The 27,580-nt window shown below is 35.3% G+C and overlaps 1 protein-coding gene across 1 annotated transcript; it reads left to right on the forward strand.

Moving 5' to 3' along the window:
• The first annotated feature begins 410 nt into the window (after window positions 1-410).
• On the forward strand, window positions 411-27,580 carry LOC123547194 (major facilitator superfamily domain-containing protein 10-like). Its single transcript, XM_053551455.1, has 12 exons — window positions 411-531; window positions 6,810-7,035; window positions 7,500-7,596; window positions 8,485-8,588; window positions 8,823-8,981; window positions 9,415-9,606; window positions 10,257-10,353; window positions 13,697-13,808; window positions 15,920-15,975; window positions 17,041-17,184; window positions 19,463-19,600; window positions 20,514-27,580. The coding sequence occupies exons 2-12, from the start codon at window positions 6,817-6,819 to the stop codon at window positions 20,621-20,623; spliced, it is 1,428 nt and encodes a 475-aa protein (XP_053407430.1). The 5' UTR covers window positions 411-531; window positions 6,810-6,816; the 3' UTR covers window positions 20,624-27,580.

Raw genomic sequence — 27,580 nt, forward strand, 5'->3', positions numbered from 1 at the left:
ATGCCTGTCTCTGTGAGGAACCCATCTATAGCCTCCCAGGCCATCTCTTTTCTGTGTGACTCACACAGACCCTAGTAACCAACTTTATAGAACGGGGGGGAGTGTAGTGGGAACGTAGTTAGGGTTAGTTAGGTCACTGTAAGAGGTCACAGGAGAACCAGCCAATCAGAGAGGAGGATTCCCATCACATGGCCAGGAGGACCAATCACCGAGGAGCAGCATCGCTTCACGACCAGACTCCATTGATTGTACATGTACTTTTGTATCATCCACCGAAATCCAGGGCCATCTGGGTAGTAAGTGACCTGTATTGTAGTTATTTCTGCCTGTTAGGGTTAGGAACCTTTTCTGTCTCTAATAGGAGTGTCAACTCCTGTATAGCGAAGGCCATTTTCGCTATAATGTCAATCAAAGCGACCACTGTTTACACATGACAGCTGGATAACTTCCGTCTAACAGGTGTTTGCTTGTGATTGCATTTAAATAAGGAAGTAGGCCCTCCACTTCAAGAAAGACTGAAAAGGGAAATAGGTATACTGAGTAATGTATGTTACGAAATTCAATAAGTACTTCTCGAAGTCCCTTTCTGTGTTACTTGTTCGCACCAATTAAATTGCAATAACCACAGGAAAGATAACTCCTGCAAACACTTGATTCAGACTTTCCAAAAAATGTGCCCACAAAAAAGATGGAATGCTCGCTTTCACTTTTTAAACCTAGCTTATTGTGTTGCATGTAGGGTATCCTAGATACTGTATGTTTTTTAAGACAGGAAAGTATATGCAAATTGGAAATTATACACTGTTTTTCAAAGTGAAAGTAGAATCTACCATGTATTTGAATGGGACTAAAATTTCATTTTCATTTTTTTATTGAATGGCTGCATAATCTCTTTAAAGAAACTAGGGAAATCTTCCTGTCTTGTAAATAAATAACAAATACGTGTAGCTGAAAGAAAATGCATTTAGCTGCAGTCACTTTTGCACTAAAACCTGAAAAAAGTGTTGTGTCAAAATCTAGGACATGACTAGGATATATATCTTTATCACTAAACTTTATAGTCAAAAGCACAATTGATTTGTCAAAAACATAATTTTCATGTTGTAATCAAAACTAACAAAAAAGTGGTGGTTGTTGCTATTGTAGGCACAACAAGTTTCCCTTACAACCTGGTAGAAGCCTGTCAACATGTTAGTATTTTGCCTAAGGGAACATTACTAAAATTGTATGAAGCCAAGTCAAAGTTCAAACATGCTGATTCATAATTAACTTGCTCCATTTATGTACTGGTGAGCAGACTAGATCAGTGTTTACACAACAGAGTTTGATAATTTTAATTCGATTTTGGGTGTAGCTTGTGCCATTTTTTTTGTCTGGATTGTTCATTATAAAGATTGTGTAATAAGTTTTATTGACAGGTCAGTATACATATAACTATTTCAAGTATTAATTTAAAATTAGGCATTATATTGAAGTTGCTGAGTACTGGAAGTTTGATGTTTCAAAATGAGCAGCTCACAGACTTGTTACTGCATAATCTGCATTTAAGTTTTGGATAGGAAGTGTCCAGACATCCCAACTTTTTCTGAATGCCAAATGGGAGTTTTTGCTTTCCAAAGTGGGAGATTGAGGTGTTCAAGTGGGAGATTTTATACAGCGGTAATTATGTTCATGATAACGAAGCTTTTAACAAATCTAATGATCATATAAACATACTTGCCCTTATAAAATCACTAGTCTTAAAAAATTCACTTTTCTATATCTTATTATTCATGCATTTTTAATGTTTTGGAACAATAATACATGAAGCCTTCTGTGCAAAATTAAATAGTTATGGCACTTTAAGCAGTATGTCTTAATTCAAAACACCACTGAGAATTAAACCTGCACTTTTATTTCTTTTGTTGGAAAGAAGACTCCCCAGGTGAATTTTACATGACAAACAGTGCAGCTGTTAGAACTGTAAAAACAAAATGTATATAGCTTAAAGAATAAAAGTTCAAGCAATGGATTTACTGTTTGATTCTCATCCCTGTCAACCAGTATTTAAAACCCCTCGCTCAAATACTTTTATTGATCAAAAGTCTGTTATCCAAAATTGAATGGCCGGGTATTGTTACACTTTCGTAGATTTGCCTAAATCTCCAGTAAAAGGATGTGTTTGACAAATTGTTATGATGCAAAGACAGTTTAACAGCATTTGATGGTAAGTGATACTAAAATTTACCATGACATTTCCTCTTATCAAAATGATTTTAAGAGAAATGTTTTTTAAAACCTAGCAGGTTGACTCGGCGACCATCTACTTTCGATTTCAAAAAGTTACAGAAAAAGGTAAAGCCAGTATAATTTCTAATCTAAATTTGATTGAATTTAATTACATATCTAATGTCTGGATTTTAATTTCAATTGTGACACATTAATCAACACCTGGCTTTGTTGAATCGTGTAATAAACAATAATCAGCAGGGGTAGAATAAGGTGCGAAAATATCTGAAAGGTGTTGTTTACAGACTCAGCAGTGATACGTACAGTATCAGATAGGCGCAAAGAAGTCGATTATTTCATAATTTTTTTTTTTTTATTGTTGTTTATGTTGTTTTGTTGTTGTTTGTTTTTTAATCGGGAGATTGAGACTTCTGATCGGGGTGGTCGGGTTTTACAACCAAAATCGGGAGAAACCCGATCGGATCGGGAGAGTTGGGATGTCTGAGTGTCTGCCAATTTTTTTTTATTCGCTGCGACAGTCCTGCCAATTAGAATTCTTATCAACATGACGGATGTTTCGGTAGCAATTCTATTTTTGGTGTAAGGTATATCTTAGTTAAAAATACAAGGTATTATAATTTATAGTATCCTGTTCATTGTTTAAGATATTAAATCATAGACTTTATTAGATAATAAAACAACACTGCAACAAATATCATTATTAGTAAAATTGATTGAATAGTTCATCAGTTGCAAGTAAATCAAAAGAGTACACAGAAAGCATGTTCTTGCATACATTGATAATAGTTGGTTATCATACCTTAATGCCGTGATTTTACTTTTTCACATTAGGCCATAATTAAAAAATTGTTTGTTTGCAGTGCTCCGACCGACCCATCAAAATAGTCCTGACCCAGAAATTTTTTTAGGCAATCCAGGGGGGCAAATTTTTTTTATATATTATGTTTTGATCCTTTCTAATGCAAAATGCAATTTCAGCAGACGTTTTCCTTTTCGTATTTTAATATACAGCAGATCATTCAACGTTTAGTGAACGCAACCATATTGCCGTCTTCGCGTGTGTTTCGGAAGTCATAAGTTCCGATCCGAGTGAGAAAGTCGCTCAGACATCTTTACTGAGTCTTTCTCGCATGACCTTTAACGGTGACCTATGTATATTTGATAAACAATTTTCCAATAAACAGTGTCGTCTGACGCGATGCCACGGACCTGTCCAATGAGTCAGTCAACATGACAATGGTCTAAAAATTTATTCTGATTTTTTGTTAATTAGTTTCAACATTTAAAAGTTTATAAATTAAACAGGCATCTGAATTTTTGATCATGCACCAGAATAATCGGCAACTTGAATGATAACTATTCACATTTTTATGTATTAATTGAGACCTTGTTCGAACACGTAATAAAGCCACATACCTTGATTTTTTTTGTAAATCCTAATTTTCCTTTACTGGCAAACATGATTTAACTTTTAAATCCCAGTTTTATCCGACACATTTGGTGACAAAATTGCATTAACATCTTGAAATAAACACAGGCACTTGTCGGCTGAAGTTCAAAGGAAAGATGCGAATCGGCATTCGGCCTTTGATGTAGGATGAAAGAAAGCCCCTTTTGACAGCTAAATGTTGTGCTGTGTGTGATGTAATTTGACCTAATTCTACAAGTACAATTTGTGTATTACCTAATACACTTTGATTTAAAAGGACTGCGATGATTTATGGATTTGCAATTTAAGTGCTGTGAACTTCGTTTCTTTTTCCTTACTGAAAGGAACTAAATCATAATTTGACATACTTCAGCTTGTGTTTAAAAGTGAAGCCTTTCAGTTTTAAAGGCTTAATTTTCACTAAAACGGAGACTAAAAATTAAGCATGAGAAGCTCCACAGCTGGTCACAGTCACCCTCTTCTACACAGACATATATTCAAAGGGTTGGGGGTGGAGGGGTTGGGAGGCCTATGCTGCTCCCCTGCCCCAAGTTGCCCGAGAAGTTACCTTTATTTAACAAAGTTAAACATGTGTCAGAACTCACCATTTCAAACTTGTATTTAAAAAAAATTCTGGACCCTCGATCTTCTATACCTACCGCCAAATTTTGAACTGTAATGTGGCTTTCATATGCATCCATCACTTCCTGTGTCCAGATTAATAATATCAGGGCACTCAGAATTAAGACAAAAAAATGTAACAGTTGCCATCATTTCATTCCTAACAAAGATGTAACACAGGCCATCATTTCATTCCTATCAAAAAATGTAACAGATGCCACCATTATTTTCATTCCTACCAAAAGATGTAACAGAGGGCACCATTTCATTTCTATCATCAAAAAAGGTAAAACAGGTCACTATTTCATTCATAGAGGTAGCATAGGTCGCCCTTTCATTACTGTCAAAAGATGTAACAGAGGTCACTATTTCATTCCTGTCAAGAGATGTAACAGAGGCCACCATTTCATTAATATATTTTTAACATTTCCAGGGGGATGGCAGCAAACATTCTTCTTTACCTACCCTTCCCCACCCCCATCTCACCAAAAACAGGTTGAACAGCTTAGGTCTGCAGTGAGGTCATTATAAACCTTCTGTCTCTTCCTGTGTCCAGATTGATTACATTTGAGTACTCAAAACTTAGACCAAAATGCAACAAAGGCCATCATTTCATACACTAAGAACAACTGTCCTGTAAAAGGTTTTAGGGAATGAGGGTTAGGAGTGTCCGGATCATTCATTGCATTCTTGGTCTATATCCACAGTTGTGTCATTCAGTTTCACGAAAATTTTGATTAATTATAAAATGAAAGATCTGGTTTAATAAATGTCTACATGCAAGTTTGTGCTCTGTGAAATTCCTGGTAGAATTTGTCTGCCATGCATGTTCTTACTCTCTGAAATTCATGAATTTGTTTCAATGTCTGCTGTGAAAATTTGTGTACACTGACTTTACAAAAAAAAAAAAAAAAATCCCAACCTACCTACCCACTCCTATAAATCTTGGCCGGAGCACTGCAAACAAACAATTTTTATGCCCCCGAAGGGAGGCATATTAGTTTTCAACTGTTCGTCCGTTCGTTCGTCACAACGTTAACTTTTTGAATGAAGGCACTTTACTCGCGAATCATTGCACCCAGGACTTTCAAACTTCACAATGCTGATAGTACTTATTGAGTACACGACCCCTACTGCCTTTGGGGTCACCAGGTCACAGGTCAAGGTCACCATGTCAAAGGTCAAGGTGCTGCGAGGGCATTTGTCACCATTAGTGACAGCTCTTGTTTAATTATGGCCTTATGTTTTTAGCTCGACTATTCCAAGAATAGGGGAGCTATCCTACTCGCCCCGGCGTGAGCGTGAGCGTCACACAAATGTTAAAGTTTGCGTACCACCCCAAATATTTTCAAAGTCCATTGAGATATTGCTTTCATATTTTGCATACTTGTCAACCATCATGACCCCAGTCTGTAAAAAGGAGGAGGCAACTCTATCAAGCATTTTGACTGAATTATGGCCCCTTTTCGACTTAGAATAAATGTTAAAGTTTGCGTACCACCCGAAATATTTTCAAAGTCCATTGAGGTATTGCTTTCGTATTTTGCATACTTGTTTACCATCATGACCCCAGTCTGTAAAAAGGAGGAGGCAACTCTATCAAGCATTTGGACTGAATTATGGCCCCTTTTCGACTTAGAATAAATGTTAAAGTTTGTGTACCACCCCAAATATTTTCAAAGTCCATTGAGGTATTGCTTTCATATTTTGCATACTTGTTTACCATCATGACCCCAGTCTGTAAAAAGGAGGAGGCAACTCTATCAAGCATTTTGACAAAATTATGGCCCCTTTTCGACTTAGAATATGCTTATTGTAATGTTAAAGTTTTACTCATGGCTTATATTATACTATCTAGCACTGAGAATAGTCCAGCACGCTGTCCACTGACAGCACTTGTTAATTCAATATATTGTGCTTAAGTGATTCAACATTAATTAGGTGCAAAAATTGCTTAAATTGTCAAATAATCAGTACTTTATGGAGATCTGATAAACAGGGAAAACTTCTGAAAAGACCAAGTAAATTTTACATACCTATACAGTATTTTTGTCATATCTATAACAAAAATAATCGACGTGACTTTCCAGGCATGATCATCGTGCGAATAACAAAAATAATCAGCGCAACCGTCGTGCGAATAATGAAAATAATCAGCACGACCGTCGTGCGAATAACAAAAATAATCGGCATGACCGTGTTGCGGATAGCCTCAGCCTTTTGGATAATAGTTTGCTCTGTTTCCGTTTCATTTGTACAGCTGTAATGAAAAGCTTTTGGCACTACTTTGTAGTGAGGACAGCTCTACCGTAATAACTGATAATATATCTTACAATTTTGTTTTCATTTTACTGAACAATGTTTGGATACGTAAAGATTGCAAATTGCATTTAGGTGTGTGGTTCTTGCTGCATTTGTTTTGCTCAGTTCCTTCAGCGATTCAGCGACTGATGCATTAATTCTTGATTTCCACATGATCTTTGAGACAAAATTTTAAAAATAATTCTGATTTCAATTTTCCATTTCTTAGGCCTAAGATGGTTGTAACAAGATCTCAAAAGAATGGAGATGTCTCCAGCAGTGAACAGGAAAGGGAGACAACTGAAAGTAAAGATAAAACAGGGGACACAACTCTGTCTTCCAGTGAAAAGAAGATGTTAAGAACTGTATTTATATCATTAGTGATAGATTTACTGGCATTTACTGTGATACTTCCGTTGCTTCCGTCATTGCTGGACTACTATGGAACTAAAGAGGTAAGGAAAACATACAGGCTTGCAGGTAAACATGGTTTCATGATGGTCTCAAAAGTGCCTGACCCTGCATTTGAATCCTGGACTTCCACATTGACAGTCAAGCATGTCACCTCTAGACCATCAGGTCACCTAAATACCTGACAAAATTTAACTTGATGTGTAGCACACATGTTGGTTTGATTGACGGATGAAGTTACGTGCTAAATATATAAACCTTTCTCTCCTTATCTTTCTTAATTTTTATCTCCTTTCTGCTGCTTTCAGGCCTTGCCAATAAGTAGGATAATACCTACAAGACCTAAGAAAGCTGTTCATGCCATGATGGCCACCTGAGGCCAACTTCTAAAATCTAAGATTAAAGTTCATGGATCATTATGTTTTCAAGGAGAAAAAAACTTTCAGTGTGATTAAAAATATTTATGTTTTGACCTTTGTACAGGTGGTAGATGTTTTATTTGTTTCAGGATGGTCTTTACAGAAGTTTGAAAGACTCTGTGAGCAGTTTCAGGGAATTAGTAGGGGCCCCAGACACACCTCGCTGGAATTCTGTATTATTTGGAGGTATTCACATCCCCAGCAATTACTTAGAATAGTAGAATTTCCAGAAAATAGTGATAACACCTGACTACCTGACTGACATTTCTTTAGAGTATCTTACAAATTCAATTCAGTTGATGAGTTGGGGGAAATTACACATTATGGAGCTGAACCAAGCTTTGACTATTTCCATAGATGTGGCTTACAATTTTTAGTTTTAAAGACTGCAATTTGCAAAAATCATATTCATCTTGCCTTCTTAATGCATGGATGTACATTGTACCAGAAATGATTCTGTAAGTTTTTAGCAACTGTAACACTTCGAGAGAAGGTTTGGAAGTTTTTGACCTGTTTTTGCAAGCTCACTGATAACTGGTAAGTGTATTTAAAATGTGACAGTCACGATTACTTACATGGCATGTGTAAAGACTAAAGTGTGAAGGTCAAAGGCCTTCGAATTTTTGTACTTAAAACACAGCTACGTATTTTAACAAAAAATGGATTGTGCTTATTGAAATTGCAGATTGTCTAACTTTGTCACAATGCAAGCTTTCTATGGACAGCATCTGGTAATGTTCACATGTGACAACATAACATAATTACATAAACAAGCTTAGCCTGTTAAGCATTAAGTAGTATGCTTTTAAAGTAAACAGGTTTCATGGGAATTGGAATATAATAGCTATAAGTAGTTTCATCAGTGGAAATGCTTTCGGACTGTAACTATGTTTTGATTAGCGTCTTTGCAAAATGATCCTTCTCGCAGTTTTGTTCATATGATGCAAATCATCTTCATGCTATATCCAAAAGTTTCATAGTTTGCTATCTAGCTTTAAAGAGCCAGTTTTCAGAGATAGCATCACTACTTTAAAAATTCCGTATTTGTACAAGTTGACATATGTTTGTTTTCAGGTTTGATAGGCTCGTTGTTTTCCCTTCTGCAGTTTATCGCCTCACCTTTGATTGGGGCAACATCAGATGTGTATGGCAGAAAACCTGTCCTCGTGCTTTCAATGGTAAAACTGATTCTGTGCTTAAATTATACATGGCAGATTAAATGTAAGTTTTAAGAGACCACTATGTTCATTGTTTTAAGGTGCTGACATCTGCTGTTATAAGAATTAGGCAAAAGTAAACTGAATAAGAATGAATACAAATATGTAAGTCAGATGACATACTTTACAAGTTCGATAAACTGCTAAAAATAATTAGTTTATGTATGTACTAATCAGACAATATGTATATTTCAGGTGGGTGTGGCGTTTTCCTATGCATTGTGGGCGATTTCTAGAAACTTTGGGTTATTTGTGATTGCCCGTATTGTTGGTGGTATCAGTAAGGGAAATATCAGTCTGAGTACTACTGTAGTGGCTGATGTACTGCCTCCACAGAGACGAGGCAAGGGAATGGTGAGACTTTGTATTTTCTTCAATCTTTTTAACTTAAGGTAGTAGACCAGTAATGAAAACAGGGAAATTATGTATTCTCCGTATGCAATTTTGGCATTCTCCGTTTCTTACGAAAGGCCGCATGTGCGTTCAGCTACATTTATGTCCGAAAACTGCAGAATTGCATAACAAGAATACCTCATCATACAGAAATTGTCGAGTGCCATTATGGGTCCACTACCTTAACAACTACGATTCCTTGTTGTTTATTTTTTATCCGTCAAAGATTCAACATAGTCCAAACTAGAAACCTCTGGTTTACTAGCATTTCATTCATTTATTTGATGGCTACCGCATGAAGTAATTGTAGCCCATTCTTTTCTTGTCATGTCTAAAACAAAGTTATTTTCATTTTGAATATTGAACTGTACTTACTGTTATCGCTCCATTTCAGGCTCTAATTGGAGTAGCATTTTCTATAGGCTTTGTGTTTGGGCCACTGATTGGTGCTATATTTTCACGCTGGGCACGTGAGCAGCAGGGAGAGTTCTACGTGATGCCGGCATTGTTTGCCCTCATACTATCTGTGATAGATGTTATATATGTAGCAATGGTTTTCAAGGAAACACTACCTCACAGTAAAAGGGTATGTTGAAAGTCATTGAAATTGTATAGACACAGTCATTATACAGGAATACTATTTGGAGTTGTTTTACTCACTCAAGCGCTGCCATCCCGCCAGTGTCACACATTGGTTAAAGTTTTATGTGCTAGGTCATTTCTTGATTACCATTGCATGTATTGGATTTCAGTTCTTAAACCTATTGAAATAATGAAGTTAGATATTTCTATATTGAATTAGTTTATATTAAGCTTATATTTAAGTTTTGTGTACAACTAAGTTGTTGTATAAGTTGTTAAGTTAGCTACGTGGAAATATTCATGAATTTCGGGAATTGACAGTGTTCAGTAATATTTCTCCCAGCATAAGTATCAGCCAACCTGGCATAACAAATATACCATTAGACGAATAGTAAATGGGAGAAAATATAGTTGTTTCTTCTGTTTATAAAAGACACGCTATTTTTGCATGCGGTGAAATGGTCTATGTACAATGTATTTAAAATGAAACAGCCATAGGAAATAAATTTGCACGTGTAACCATAATTGAAGTAGCATACTTTTTGATATAATTTCTTTGATATTATAACAGCAGTTAAATGAACACACTGACACTTATGGATCAACTCTCATATAACTAGGAATTTGAACGCTCGATGTGTTTTACTATTTCAGGCAAAGTCTATATCCTCCGGTTGGCAGAATACATCATACCTTATCAACCCTTTCTCATTGTTTAGATTCTCATCTGTTACTGGTATATCTCAAAAAGGTTTGTCTTGTTATGTTTTATTAGTTCACCTGAGCCAAAGGCTCAAGGTGAACTTTTGTGACCGCTCAGTGTCCGTTGTCCGTCATGCGTCAACAATTTGTAAAAAACTCTTCTTCTTCAGAACCACTGGGCAGATTTACACCAAACTTCACAGGAATGATCCTTGGGTGGCCCCCTTTCAAAATTGCCCAAAGAATTTAATTCCATGCTGGACTCTGGTTGCCATGGCAACCGAAAGGAAAATCTTTGAAAATCTTCTTGTCAGAAACTGTTAGCCGGATTTCAAAAATATTTTGTAGAAATGATCTCTAGGTGACCCTCTACCAAAATTACCTAAGCCATTCTGTTTGGGTAAAAAACATGGCCGCCAGGGGGCGGGCTTATTTTCCCAATATGGCTATATTGTAAATTTCAAAAATCTTCATCAAAACCACTCGGCAGATTTACACGAAACTTCACAGAAATTATCCTTGAGTGCCCCCTATCAAAATTGCCCAAGGAATTGAAATCCATGCAGAACTCTGGTTGCCATGGCAACCGAAAGGAAAAACTTTAAAAATATTCTTGTCCAAAATCACAGTAGCTAGGGCTTTGATATTTGGTATGTGGCATCATCTAATGGTCCCCTACCAAGTAAGTTCAGATTATCCCCCTAGGGTCAAATATGGCCCCGCCCTGGGGGTCAAATGGTTTACATAGACTTATATAGGAAAAACTTTGAAAATCTTCTTGTCCAAAACCACAGGGTGTAGGGCTTTGATATTTTGTATGTGGTCCTCTACTAAGATTGTTCAGATTATCCCCCTAGGGTTAAATGTGTCCCCGCCCCAGGGTCACGTGGTTTATGTAGACTTATATAGGGAAAAACTTCGAAAATCTTCTTGTCCAAAACCACAGGGCTTAGGGCTTTGATATTTGGTATGTAGCATCATCAAATAGTCCTCTTCCAAGTTTTTTCAAAGTATCCCCCTAGGGTCAAATATGGCCCCGCCCCAGTGGTCACATGGTTAATACCGTATTTTCCCGTATTAAGGCCCCCCCTCTAATTAACGCCCCCCCACCCGTTTTGGAGGGGAAAAAAGTCAACAAGAACGAAAAAAAAAATCACCTACCTCATTTTTTTATGTCAACATAATAAGTAATTTACAGTATGTATCCAATGTATTAAGAAATAAACACACTTTTAAACAGTCCATGTACCGTAAATCCAAAACGTTTATACTAAGTACGGTACGTATCTAATCATCAAATAGAAAATTAAATGGTAAATCCATTTTTGATTTGTTTTTGCACCACCCGCGCACAAGCTTCCTGTCGACTTTAAACAAATTTGCGACAAAGTGTTAACCTTTTCTTCGGCAGTTTTAATAACTTTTAATTTAAAAGCTGGCACATAAGCAGCATGTCAAACCACTGGCATTGTGTATTGCTACCCGCATGTACTAAGGAAAATATTATCGGAGTACACAGCTGTTTGGGTATGATGACGTAATGTGTAATGTCGCGAGCGTGTCACGGAATACATGAGGTACCGTATTTAAATGCATAATTTTAAGACACACTGCATTAAATTGGATGCCAAATAATTATGTTTTGGGGGAATTAAACAACACAGAAACACTTTATAGTTGGTTTGAACGATGTTTTTAAGTTTTGTAAAAATTTTCATTTTTTATTTTTTTACCTCAAATGAACGCCCCCTCTTTGGAAAATGTAACGCCCCCGGGGGCGTATATTCGGGAAAATACGGTATAGACTTATTTAGGGAAAAGCTTTGAAAATCTTCTTTACAATGTCCAAAATCACATGGCCTAGGGCTTTGATATTTAGTATGTAGCATCATCTATTGGTCCTTTACCAAGTTTGTTAGATTTATCCCCCCTAGGGTCAAATATTGCCCCGCCCCGGCCCGGGTCACATGGTTTGTATAGACTTGTATAGGAAAAAACTTTAAAAATCTTCTTGTCTGAAACCACAAGACCTAGGCCTTTGATGTTTTGTATGTAGCATTGCCTTATGGTCCTCTACCAAGACTGTTCAAATTATTACCCTGGGGTGAAAAGAGGCCCTTCCTTGGGGGTCCATAGTTTTACATATACTTATATAGGAAAAACTTTAAAAATCTTGTCTGAAACTGGAAGGCCTAGGCTTTTGATATTTGGTATGTTGCATTGCCTGGTGGTCTTCAACCAAGATTATTCAAATTATGCCTCTTAGTTGAAAAGAGGCCCCACCCAGGGTGTCCCAAGTTTTACATAGACTTATATACGGGGGGGGGGGGGGGAATCTTGTCTGAAAGTTCAAGGCCTTGGCCTTTGATATTTGGTATGTATCATTTCCTAGTTGATTCTAACAAGATTGTTCGAATTACACCCCTGGGGTGAAAAGAGGCCCCACCACGACCTGCTTTCTTGCTTTTTAAGATACAGCCTTGAAATTTAGGTGACATGTACAGTTTTGCACACTGATCTTAAAACTGACTTTCAGTGACCATGAATCTGACCTACTTTCTTAATATTTTAGCATCAGTTTGACATTTGATACATATAGCTCATATTACTCAGGTGAGCGATCCAGGGTCATTATGACCCTCTTGTTTATTAAATAATCAAGGCTTTTGACATACAAGATATACCACAGGTCAGGATTCCATTATGCAGGAATTTAACCCCAAGGGCATTAGCGTAAGTGGTTTCATTATCAAGGCATCTGAATGATGAACTGTGGTATATTAACAATAAACTTTAAGAAGGCCTGTATTATTTTCATTCAAACATGCTCTTGAAAAAGTTTTAATAAAAAATATGCAGATAAATATTTACCCAGTTGTAATGATGTTGTGTACTTTGATAAAACTATTGGAGGTGCAGACTGCAAATTATGCATCAAAAACGTTGTTAGTAAGGGCAGAAACACTACAAATCTCATGGCACACTTGAGAAGAGTGCACAAGATTGAATGTACGCCGCATCCATCTGTTGCAGGTGATTCATTACACAAATATTTTACAAACAAAGGTCGATGTTGGGTGCAAATGCATAAAACTGCATGATTTTCCTAAAGAAAAATACATCCAAGTCATGTGATTTTGTCACAGAATAGACCAACCTTAAAAGTGATTAATCAATTACTAGTAATAAAGTTGCACTACTATATGGTTTTGTACTCTATTATTTCGTTAGAAAATATCGTATGGTATATTGAATATCGATCATTTTGTATCAATACAAATATCGTATCGATCATTTTGACCGATACGCACCCCTATTAAGAGTAAGAATAAATTTACCAACCATTTACACATATTTAGTTCTATAATATAATTGTTTCATTTTATTTATAGATATGTCAGATATAAGGAAGATAGGAGTTGTGTATTTTCTCTACCTGTTTTTCTACTCTGGGCTGGAGTTCACCCTGACCTTCCTGACTCATAACAGACTTAATTATGACAGGTAACTTAATTAAAGTATTTCATATTTTGTGCATTACTCAGTAACTGTATATGCTTAGTTGCTCATTGCTTGTAAACAGAACAGGAAAAAAATGCAACATATGTACAACAATTTTAACCTGTATCCTGCTGGTGGCAAATGATTCTGCTTTTGCGACCAGTGCAAACCAAGAGCAGCCTGCATGTCCATGCAGTGAACACTCCTTTGAATAATAAAGGACCTTGTTTAAAGTTTTGATGCACTTTTTCTTTATCTTTGTTATTACTTGATTGATATACTTCAAACTTTAAATAATTATTCCTCATCATCACCCACATCATATGGCACAAGGGTCATAACTCTGGCACCAATATTTCATGGATTATTCCCCCTTTTTACTAGTTTTGGTGCACTTTCACTTTATTTCAGTTATTCCTAAATGGATTTGATTCAAACTTAAAATAGTTGTTCCACATCATCACCTACATCATATGACACAAGGTCCATAACTCTGGCACCAATTTCCATGAATTATGCCCCCTTTTTACTTAGAATTATATCTCCCACCACGCAGTGGTGTGGGAGACATATTGATTTACTCCTGTCTGTGTGTGTGTCTGTCCGTCTGTCTGTGTGTCTGTCACAAATCATGTCCACGCTCTAAGTCGAACATTTCTCATCCGATCTTTACCAAACTTGAACCAAATGTTTTTTTTTACCATAACTCCTCAGCCAAGTTCATTAACTAGCGAAATCGCCCCAGGCACTTAAGAATTATGGCCCTTGAATTATCCAAAATCAGCCTTTTTACTCTTCAAAGGTATATTAATTTTGTAGTGAGTATAACTAAACAGTATATAAAGACTGACTTACTATTTAGATGATTAGGCAGTTGTGGGAGACATGTGCTTTTTTCAAAAGCAGCTCTAGTTTTATGTTAATTTTGATGCATTTTCACTATATCTCTGTTATTTCAGAAGGGATTTGATTCAGACTTAAAATAATTGTTCATCATCATCATCAACTACATCATTTGACACAAGAGCCATAACTGTGACATCTGTATTTTATGAATTATCCCCCTTTTTACTTAAAATTTCAGGTTAAAGTTTTTATGCACTTACGCTCTATCTCTGTTATTACCAAACAGATTTGATTCAGTCTTTAAACAATTGTACCACATCATCATTCACATCATATGTCACAAGGACAATAACTCTTGCACCAATATTTTTTTTAATTATCCCTCTTTTTGCTTAAGATTTCATGTTAAAGTTTTGATGCACTTTCACTTTATTTCTATTATTACCAAATGGATTTGATTCAGATTTAGAATAGTTGTACCACATCATCATGCACATCATATGATACAAGGGCCATAACTTTTGCACCAATATTTCATGAATTATGCCCCCTTTTTACTTAGAATTTCAGGTTAATTTTGGTGCACTTTCACTATATCTTGGTCATTACCTAATGAATTTGATTAAAACTTAAATTAGTTTTTCCAGATCATCATCCTCATCCTGTGACACAAGGTCAGTAACTCTGTAATTTTATGAGTTTTATCCCCTTTTTACTTAGAATTTCATCCATATTTGAGTCATTAAACACTCCAGTGACAGCTACAGCTTCCTCAGATGTACCCAGTTTCACTATCCAGCATCGAAATACTTGAGCGCGCTGTCTCCTGTGACAGCTCTTGTTTTTCTGTGTCCCCATCCTGTCCATCCGGCAAATGTTTCCAAAACTATTTGCCCAAATATCATGAATAATGAGTATCATTAAGCATATGATTTTTTGCACATTGGTGTTTTGTTTGGGATTTCACAAGACAAGAGCTATGGCTCTTGACTTAATAAAAACTATGCATAATGGCTTTTACAGTCTCCCAACATCAGTCAACAGCCAGACTAGTGATACATAAGTTGGGACATCTGTGTCCTTTTAGACTCTGGTTGCAGCTTGTTCTAATTTTCAAACATTTCATTAAAATAAAAATATATAAACATATTTTGTTGTTATATTTCATTTGTCTATACATAATTTATTCATTTTCTATGAGCTACAGGTAGATGGAGATATAAAGTACTTGATGAACTTTGAGTTTATTTTGTTTTATATATTTACAGTATGCAACAAGGGAAGATGTTTTTCTTCATTGGTTTCATAATGGCAGCAGTCCAAGGTATAATTTTTGTAACAATAGAAATGTTTAAAAATTTTCCATGTACATATAGCAAATCCCTATACATAGTAGGGGTCTGCTTTAACTTGTCTGGTAAATTGAAGCAAATTGTTAGCTTTTTAGTTAAAATCTAACTTTAGATGTAGGTTGTACAAGTACATATTACTGGCCTCTGTGGCCCAGTGGTTAAGGTCGCTGACATTATACCACTTGCCCCGCACAAATGTGGGTTGGAACCTCACTGGAGGCATAGAATTCTTCATGTGAGGAAGCCATCCAGTCAGCTTACGGATGGTTGGTGGTTCTACCCAGGTCCCGCCCTTGATGAAATAATGCCTGGAGAGGCACCTGGGGTCATCCTCAACCATAAAAAGCTGGAAGGTCATTGTATGACTGATAATTGGGACGTTGAACTCAGCTAAAAAAACAAGTACATATTGAATGTGTAGTGCTAAAGCATGTGAATTTGTAATGTTCTGAAGTTTGACACCTACATGTAAAACAGTTATTGAAATATAATATGAAATCCTTTACATATGCTTCCTTTACTAATATGAAATCAAAACCTTAGTATATGAAGTTTTGTGCAGTCTTTTCTAATCATTTTGCACACTTATTCATTTAGTTTACAAATGATAACCATTTACAGATGATTTTTCTTTGTGTAATTTGGTTGGCTGCATGTTTGTGCAGCTGACAGCATCTTGTGCCTCTCCATGCTGAAGGTTCAAAACCTCGCTTTGGTCGTAGAATTCTTTCATGTGAGGAAACCATTCAGCTGGCTTACAGAAGGTTGATGGTTCAACCCTTGTTTTTGTCTATGCCTGCACTAATGTCTGGAGTAGCACCTGTGGTCTTCCTCAATTTAACTCGTTTATTCCTTAAGAAGATGAATATTAATAGTAGCTTTGCCAAATTTTGTCTCACAAAATAATCTTCCTTATCGCATTAACTTGAGGAATCTTACATCTGATGATGCAGCTATTTAACAAATCCTTGTGTTTGAAAGAAACAAAATTATGACTTTCACTGCCTGATGTTTAACTCGGTACCTTTCTTTTACAGGTGGTTATACACGTAGAGCATCTGCAGGGAAAGAAATGAAGATGGCAGCACAAGGCATACTGATCCTGGTGCCGTCATTTGTTATAATGGCTTTTGCTTATTCAGCTTTTTGGATATATCTCTCCCTAGCACTTTTCTCATTTGGTAAGTTTGTATCAAGCTTTTTTTATTTTGAGTCTACCTGTTTTGATTAACAGAATTTTAAAGTTGAAACACTTACTTCGCAATAAAATGGAACCAACTGTCTCTGATTGAAAAAGATGCAAATCAAAAACTTGTCAAAAATACACCAAGCTTTTATTTTAAGCGGTACATATTCATATACAGTGAAACACCGCTCGCTCGAGGTCGCAAGGGGATGAGTAAAATGCTCGAGTTATCCATGGTTTGAGCGACCCAAACATTGACCAACATACGAAGAAAATTGAAGTTTGTTTTACCAATTGTCATCGAGACCATTTGCAGAGGAAACGGTGATGCGTAATAATAACACACTCGTGACATTTTCAAAAAACGTATTACAAACGTTATTTATGATAGATCGTAAATGGCACATATGAAGAAACAACTGACATTTTATTTATTTTTAGCTCATCTGATTTTTTGAAAAAAAATGATGAGTTATTGTCATCACTTGAGCGGTTGTCGGCGTCGGCGTCTGCGTCGGCGTTGCCTGGTTAAGTTTTATGTTTAGGTCAGCTTTTCTCCTAAACTATCAAAGCTATTGCTTTGAAACTTGGAATACTTGTTCACCATCATAAGCTGACCCTGTATAGCAAGAAACATAACTCCATCTTGCTTTTTGCAAGATTTATGGCCCCTTTTGTACTTAGAAAATATCAGATTTCTTGGTTAAGTTTTATGTTTAGGTCAACTTTTCTCCTAAACTATCAAAGCTATTGCTTTGAAACTTGGAATACTTGTTCACCATCATAAGCAGACCCTGTACATCAAGAAACATAACTCCATCTTGCTTTTTGCAAGATTTATTGCCCCTTTTGGACTTAGAAAATCAGTTTTCTTGGTTAAGTTTTATGTTTAGGTCAGCTTTTATCCTAAACTATCAAAGCTATTGCTTTAAAACTTGCAACACTTGTTCACCATCATAAGTTGACCCTGTATAGCAAGAAACATAACTCCGTCCTGCTTTTTGCAAGATTTATGGCCCCTTTTGGACTTAGAAAATATCAGATTTCTTGGTTAAGTTTTATGTTTAGGTCAACTTTTTCTCTTAAACTATCAAAGCTATTGCTTTGAAACTTGCAACACTTGTTCACCATCATAAGCTGACCCTGTACAGCAAGCAACATAACTCCATCCTGCTTTTTGCAATACTTATTGCCCCTTTTGGACTTAGAAAATCATTTTCTTGGTTGAGTATTATGTTTAAGTCAACTTTTCTCATAAACTATCAAAGCTATTGCTTTAAAACTTGCAACAGTTTTTCACCATCATAAGTGGACACTGTACATCAAGAAACATAACTCTATCCTGCTTTTTGCAAGAATGATGGCCCTTTTTAGACTTAGAAAATCATGGGTAGGACAATATTTCTATTACACAAAAAAAATCAGATGAGCGTCAGCACCCGCAAGGCGGTGCTCTTGTTTTTATTTGAAATACTGTAATAGAATCCGCAATTTTCTTCTCCAAATTAAGATCTCATAATTATCGTCTCAATTTTATGAAAAGGCTATCTTATTTCCTTTATTTGAATGCAAACAACTGTTGATAAAAATATTAAGATCTCATAATTATCTTCTCGATCCCGCAGAAAAAAAGTAATAATTAATAACAATTTTGATCAATAAAATTTTTCTTTCACCTTTCATCAATAATCTCATTATCAGATCAAATATACCGACAAACATTTAAGATAGTCGGGGAATAGACCATGCAATTCTCACGACGAGCGGAAATTTTAAATTAACTGATACATTCTGACCGCCGAAGGTGTGAAAAATTTTGACACCTCTGCTCGAGTTTGCCATAAGCAACAAAGAGTAAATTAATCCACAGGGACCAGGTGTCATGCTCGAGCGATCGAGTTATCGATGCTCGACCCAGCCATGGTAATTTCACATAGAAAATAGAAGGAAATCGGCCGGGACCACATGAATTGCTCGAGCGAGCCCAGGTGCTCGAGTCATCGATGCTCGAGCGAGCGGTGTTTCACTGTATAAAGAACAGTTTACAAGGGTAGATATTTTCCTTCCATTTAGAAAGGTTTTATAGTAGTTGAAGTTGCAGTACATTTTTTGTAACAATGACCTCTTGGTCTTTCAACTTTTAGTTTTCCCACCAACGTTATCACTTCAGAGATCATTGCAGATTAATAAAATAACTAAAGGGGGAAATGAATAAAACTTCTCCTGTATATTTCTCTGGATGTTAAGCATTATTACTTAACTGATATTTTCAGCCTCTGCAACCGTGGTGCCATGTCTTACGACGCTGATTTCCTTGTATGGTGGCAATGACCAGAAAGGGACGATTATGGGAATATTCCGGTCATTAGGAGCCTTGGCTAGAGCTCTTGGTCCAGTTTTTGCATCTACAAGTAAGCTAAACACTTCTTTATTGCTATAAATTATTTCTTAAATTGAATAGTTCACTAACATAAGTCTTGCAATATTACAGCCCTTGTTCCAACATAGAAGTTGTTGAATAGTTGAGCACTCTTTCTTACAGACAACTTTTGTTTATGATATAACTTTATCATGTTATTATTATGTAATAATAACCTGTCAAAAACAACTTGTTGCAATATTTTACAAAGATAGTTCCATTTAGACAGATATTTTGGATAAATGTGTTGCTAGGTTCTTTTTCTCATATTCATTTAAAAACTGTTTCTGCAAAAGGAAAGCAGTTAAAACATAATTCAGGTGTTGGGTGCAATGTACAGAAGATACAAGTGTTTTACACTTGTTACACATTCAGTCCTGAATTTAACATTGTTATAGCCAGCCGGCTTAGCTCAAGAGGGAGAGCGCAAAACTACGGATCGTGGAGTCATGAATTTGATCCCTGGGCGTATGTTCTCCATGACGGTTTGATGAAAGACATCGTGTCTGAAATCATTCCTTATTCACCTCTGATTCATGTGTGGAAGTTTGCAATTACTTGCGGTGAACAGGTTTGTCCAGGTACAGAATCCAGGAACACTGGTCAGGTTAAGCTCAATAAATATGTCTTAGATTATCACTCCACAGAACAAACAGCATACTCTATAGCTTAAGTAGTAAACCTGCTTCATCCGAGTAAAACAGGGCCGTCTCTGGCCAAGTTGTGAACATTGCAGAGGAGGCTGTTCAGATGGTTAGAATGGCGGTTCTACCCAGACATCCACCCTTGGCTTACATGATGTCGACTTAAAACACGACAAAATGGCCATTTTTTTTTTTCAGAAAAAGTGTAGTTTTTCATTTATACATGCTAGTTTCTTACATTCGTACATTATTTTATTTCAGTGTACTGGAGTTGTGGAGCTGCAGTCTGCTACATCACTGGCGGTGTACTTCTTCTTCTTCCATACTTTCTCTTGAAACGCAGCTCCACAAACCATGTAAAAAGTCAATAGCAATTAAGAAATTTTTCTATAGATTTAGTTTAAGTTTTATGAAAAGATTTTTCTTATACTTCAGTTTTAAACTGTTTTTGTTTGTATTTATTTAAAGTGGTGTTATACTCAAAATGAAATTAGTATCAAAAATGGAAAGAACATCAGTATAAATGGATGTAATTCTAAATTAATCTTCGGTAATGGAACGTGATAAAGTTACAGGATATTTCAGTTAGTTCAGTTATGATGCTAGCTTGTTTCATTTAATATTTTTTCAGTTTTATAAATAAGAAATTATGATAGATTGAAATGGAACTGTTGGTCAGTTTAGGATCATTTTTGTAATCTTTGCCACGGTTTTATGAAAGAATGAATAAAAAACACCCAGTCAACAATGCCGCATGCATTTTTTTAGCGCATGTTTTTCTGTATAAGTTAACACCTTCCGCATTCTGTTTCCTAAAAAGCCCTGCCATATCAAGATAAAATGCACGAGGAAACATGTATTTTTTTTTTTTTCAAATATCTCCTATCTATTTATGACTAGTTGAACCAGATTGTCTCGTCATCTTGACTCCCTAAATGCAGTATATATACATGTATATATTCTAAATCTGTTTGAATATGTGTGAAACATCAGCTGCGGGCATCTGATGTGAATATGATTAGAAAACTATTTTTGTACACAATGCTATTTTTAGCTGACATTAGTGCTTATAATGCTTGAAATATATTTCTGTTGTGTGATCCTAAATATGCTGTTAGACCTGAATTTAGCAGCCAGCCAAGGGAGGGACACAAGGTGGTTGCATTAACCTTAACCCTGATGGCAGCAAGTGATTCTGCCTTTGCAACCAGTGCAGGATCATCCTGCCTCTGTGCAGTCTGATCATGGTCTGCACTGTTGCTATTCAGTCAGTAAATTGACTGAGAACAGCCCTTCATATAATGAATGGTACTGCCCAAATTGAATGATGGACAAGTCCATTTTAGAATTTAGCAGGGTAAAGGTTAAGAAAAGTTGAAATTAGTCTAGTTGGGAAGTAAGTAGACTGACTGCCTAAGGAAAGTGGCTGCTTGATACAGGTGACCAACATGACCGGTTCAGCTATACAGACTTGTTAAAACTTGTTCCGACAGCAAAAATTGGACTAAAAATAGATCCTGTAATATTCAAATTTACTTTTTTATCATTTTATCATATGATAATTATTTTGTTATAAATGTTATATTTTAAATTGCTTAAAATTTTGTGATATTTCTTTAAAAAAAATGAGTTTGTTTAATTGTATTATAGAACAATTGTTTCTGTTGTCTGATTGTTTGTTTGGCATATGAAGAGAATTTATTATATTTAAAAATGTTTAATCTATTTTAACATGTGATTGGAATTGTTCTTTTTTTCAATATTGTCCTCAAATAATAGAAACATTATATTTTTTTGTACCTAACCTTACCAGTATATTTGAGTTTTTACTTACAATTTAAATCTTAATTTCAAACCAGTTTTGTCCATTTTCAAGAAAAAAGCTAGAATCATTTTGTACAAGAAGGTCAAATTTTTTTATAAGATGTAAAACAAGACTCATGATAAATCAATGTAGTAAATTAAGAGTGCCATTTTAGTTGCCACGTTTATCATAAAGTTTTCATGTCATTTAACATATTTTAAGTCATTTTATTTAATTTTGCACATTTTACATTTTGACCTATGCTTTATATTCAATACAGAATCTATTAAACACTATTCTGATATGCTTGTCTCTGTTAAAACACTCTTATGCTAGAATGACGTCACATTAACGTGCGCTGACATCAAAGTTTTTGTTGCGACAAAGAAAGAGCGCTTGTATATTTTTTATCCTGTCACTTGCAGTATTTTCAACCTGATATCAGGGTGCCGTATATCTTTCTTGATATACCGTCAGTTGACACATGACCAGTGATATACGGTCAGTTGATCATGTGACCTTATGATCGATATTGTTGTCATAAGAAATTTTGCATTGAAACCATCACCATTGTGTTGGAAATGTCCGAACTAAGAAAATGAGTGGTCAAATAATGAGCTTTTATTCAAAAACGAAGAAGTTATTGCGATTTTGTCTGTGATTACGTCATTATATAAGTGACGTCATTACGAATATGACGTCATTAAAAGCGGTTGTCGCACACTTATTTTTGTAAAACAAATTGCCAAATATCGGAAAATGAAGTAATGACAAGATAAATAGAATAATAGGTTAGTGCCTAAGATGGAGAAAGTTTATCTGGCTCGGCTCCGGATGTTATCAGGTTCGCCTTCGGCTCACCCGATAACCTCCTCCACCTCACCAGATAAACTTTCTCATCTAAGGCACTAACCTATTATTCTCTATATCTACTGTTTTAGATTAAGGGCATATGAGGACCGAAATAAATTATAGCAAAATCATCTTTTAACACTATTTATACACTCGGGCAGTAATACGTCGTACAAATAATTTCACTCGGGCTGTGCCCTCATGGTATTATTACGCCCGACGTATAACCGCCCATCGGGCGTAAATAGTGTTAAAACACTTTTTTGCTATATATTATTTCTTAAATATTTACTGTCAGTCTTCTTCGATAAAAATCATTAAAACATTGTTTTAAATGACTAACAGTAAAGTTCTTAGAAGTAGCCTCACATCATATGATTTTACCCAAGCCAGTCCAAATCAAGGGTTTCAAAGGGTGTACTATCATTCATGTTGGTGTATAATTGGATGATTACTACCACTAATACGCTGGGTCAGATATCAACAGGTTAGTTTATGCATGTATATTTAGGAATGTTTTTTAGTTGTAAAGCATTTTTAGAGGTATGTCTTACATTTTCACTTAAGAAATAACTAGTCTCTAATTAAATATGCCAATTATCAAATGAATGGTCTTGTAACCATTTTAGAAATGTTTTTTCAAATGGGAGAATTATGTAAGTTTACACTGATGACTTTGTCTGGCTTTCCTTATTATTACAATTCAATTCAATCCAATTCAAACATTTTATTTGTGTCTCATCTTAGTGTATACATGAACATATATAAAATGTACAAGTACATGTAACACAAAGCCAATCTATACAGATTTGTAAGAGACTATACATTACAAAACATGAAATATTTAGTCTATATCAAAGAAATTTGTTACTGAATCATGCAACTGTAGCCATTCCCCATCTAAGAGTTCTGTCTGATAATACCCCATATTGAGCCTCTTTCTGTGTTCATACGATGCAATTACTAGTATTCTGCATACACTTTCATTTTGTTTTTACAATTTTCCAGTTTTCTTATCAGTCACATCATCATTATTACTAAGCTATTCTGTCTGTTGTCATGACAAATCTGAACCATTGACATAGTAACTTTACATGCTTTTTATACATATTTCTTTGTGGAATATTTGTAAACATGAATTTTTGCGATGTTTTCAAGCAGCATATGTTGAGAAATTTTATTGCATTTTGCTGAAGATCTCCAGTTTGTTTTACATTTCTTTGTGATTGTTATGTGTACATGAATCTTTGTACTGTTCAAGACCATGACTTTTATCCTCCAAAATTAGTGTTTTCATAGGGATATGTCTTTGACCCAGCTACAACTACTGTAAAAGCAGAAAATTTTCGCGAGGAATTAATTTTCGCTGTATTCGCGAGTCCCAACATCTCGCGAAAATTAATCCTCGCATAAATATTCACCATTAGTATAATTCTAATTCAAGCAGGATACCATTTTTACAATTTCGTGAATATTTAACCTCGAGAACATACTCAAAATTTCAAATTCGTGAAATTTTGACCCCGTGAAAATATGTGCGTTTACAGTGTATTGCTTGATTTTGAATGAAAGAATTATTGAATATGTAGAAAACCTTAGCTGTGTTACTGCACGTTTACTAAAACTGCTTGAAACTCATTGTTATGGACCTTCAGTATGAAGGTAAACAGATATTTTTATTGCTTCAGAAAGTCCATTGCAATTTATAACTGTGTTAATGAATTTATATTTGTTAAATATATCTGTGTAATGTCCAAAAAATATATTTTTGATGATCAAAATGAATTAAGACATGCGGTGTACAAATATACCTTAACAGCGAGTTTTTTTTTTTAAATAGATGAATGTTATTATACTTGGCACTTCCAGTTGTGAGCCACCTGTAATTACATTCTTATTGGATTGATGTTTGGTCCATCAAAAAGAAAAATGTGATTGCCAGTTGGTAAATACTTACAAATTGCAATAAATCACGTTATTATAATTATACCTGTATAAATTCTGTCAAGAAAAAGGTTTGTAAAATAGATACGAACAGGCAAAAAAAATGCATATTGTACCTTTTGAAAATTGTATGTTGCCAGGCTGCTTTCATTTAATATGCATGACCTGACACAGTTCTGTAAATAGCGCACACAAAAACTACACTGAGTAAAAATAACATCAATAAACATTTTACTTTTAGCCTGCTGGCGGCAAGTAATTCTGCTTTTGTGACGTCCGTGCAGACTGATCATAGTCTGCACTGTTCGCCATTCAGTCAGTAAATTTTCAGTGAACACCCCTTCGAATAATAAATGGTATTGCCCAAATTGAACGATGGACCAGTCCATATTAGAAATTTAGCAGGCTACATGTGTACAGATGAAGATTTTGTTTGATAACAGAACAACAAACAAAAAGGTGAAGGTATAATAATAGGGTTATTTTAACTAACTAGTTCTGGGATTTTGTATTCGGCTCTTGTGGATTTTGCCAGGTCAGATCACACTCAGCGCTTACGCACCTGGTGTGATCCATCCTGGCAAAATCCACTGGAGCTGAATACAGCATCCTAAATCAAGCTACTATTATAATAACCCTATTATATAACTACTTGAAATCAATTTCCAACTGCTAAAATCCAGAATCTGAATATTGAATAGTTTTGATTTTGCAGCACAGTCCTGTTCACATCACAAAAAACATTTAATAATTAAAAAAATAACTTTAAAATTCTTGTATGGGCTTAAAATTGTTGTCATTATTTTCAGATTTAAACACAAAATTAACGTAGGGGTAAAGCAGAAAAGTTTGTAATTACTATTAAATTTCACTTGCTGTTCAGTCTATATTTAGATTTCCTTATTTCACTGGGTGAGTCAACTGAGAAAAATACAGTTTTACAAGTTCTTCAGTTTATATCATAATTTATCCATTTTTATGATAATTTTAGGCACACAATAATTTTAGGCATACAATTTCACTCTATTTTTCTCTGGCATTTCTTTGCAAGCATAATTTTACTAATTCTGCTATTAATTTGTTTAATCAGTTACAATTTATTTATTGGCCATATTTTTTAATTTCAAGGGTCATTCAGTAAATAGTGCAAGCACCTAGATATATTTTAAAGTATATTGAATAAATGACATACATATAAACATAGATATATCCATGGCAAGAATTGAAAGCCAAAGTGGTTTTAAATATTGAACGACCCTTGAACTAATATCTGAATGAGGTGTTGGGTTATTTGTATGAGCACAAATATATGCTTTGAAGCTGTTTTTGAAGTCTTGGTGTAGGGAGATTATCTGAATTAATTTGAAGTGTTTTGAGTTGTGTATATAATATGCTTTAAACTTTGATTTTCAGACATAACATTGAAGAAAATTTGAAGTCAGCTAACAGATGTTTCATTAGAACTGTATTATACCCTTATCAAGCTGGACACGAATGGTCCTGCCTTTGCGACCAGTGTAGATCATGATCAGCCTGCACATCCGTGCAGTCTGATCATGTTCTGCACTGTTCGCCATTCAGCCAGTATCTTTTTGGTTAGCACCCCTTTTAACAGTTAATGGTACTGTCCAAAAGATGGACAAGTTCATAATAGAAATTTAGCAGGGTTCGGGTTAAAAAGATTGATTGCCTGTGGTCAAGAGATGACACCTATTGTCCTTTCGGTCAGCACCTGAAGAGTTAAGGTCAAAGTAACATTTGAAATTGAAAATGGTTTCTAATCTATTTCTGGAGAGAGGTTAGGCCAATGACTATCAGTCTTCATAAGATGATTGACTGTGGTTAGTAGATAACCCCTGTTTTTGTTTAGGTCATTTGGTCGAAATCATAGCATACAAAATTTACATACCCAGTTGCCTGCAACAGGCCATCATTGGCAGGGGGGGGGGCATATGTTACTTGTAATCATCAGAATTTTTTAGAGAAGGTCTTGGAACATAATGTTTGTGTTTAAACTGATTATAATTATACTGTAAGATGTGACCAAAAGCAGTCATACCCATGACCTCTCACAAATTAAAGGTTAATTGTCAGACAATTAATGTTGCCATGGCATATATTTAATTAAGACATTTTTACTTGACATTAAAAGGCAGTATGATCCAGGCAGTGAATAAATACCTTAACTATAGATATATATACAATATTGAAATTTTTATATTGCTAATTGCTCTTAAGGTCCATTTTATCAGCTGTCAAACCCTTAGCCTGCTGGCAGCAAGTGTTTCTGCCTTTGCGACCAGTGCAGACCAAGATCATCCGTGCAGTCTGATCATGGTCTGCACTGTTTGCCATTCAGTCAGTATGTTATTGGTAAGCACCCCTTTTAGCAGTTAATGGTATTGTCCAAATTGAAAGATGGACAAGTTCATTATACAAATTTAGCAGGATAAGGGTTCTAGTACTAGTCTGGCAGTATCAGAGGACAGTTTTCCTGACATCCTTAGTTCTTTAAAGGTTGAGCTTATAGATTGTGTGCAATGAGGGTGGTTTCTTTGTGTTTGTAATATAAGATATACATGTATATTGTTAATCAGAGAAGTATTAAATAATTTGTTAATTTCTTTTTCTTACATACCTAACATAATCATTTTTATTTTTTAATCTATGCAATATGTTGAAAAAAATATTCAATTTGTTTTTCATGACATTAAATAATATTTTTACA

This window comes from Mercenaria mercenaria, chromosome 9, assembly GCF_021730395.1.
Source record: "Mercenaria mercenaria strain notata chromosome 9, MADL_Memer_1, whole genome shotgun sequence".
NCBI classification, from domain to species: Eukaryota; Metazoa; Mollusca; class Bivalvia; order Venerida; family Veneridae; genus Mercenaria; species Mercenaria mercenaria.

Coding starts and splice junctions, on each gene's coding strand:
- LOC123547194 (XM_053551455.1), top strand. CDS start 6,817: ATGGTTGTAACAAGATCTCAAAAGAATGGAGATGTCTCCAGCAGTGAA. Junction 7,597..8,484: donor GAATTCTGTATTATTTGGAG/GTATTCACATCC, acceptor GTTTGTTTTCAG/GTTTGATAGGCTCGTTGTTT. Junction 13,809..15,919: donor AACAGACTTAATTATGACAG/GTAACTTAATTA, acceptor ATATATTTACAG/TATGCAACAAGGGAAGATGT.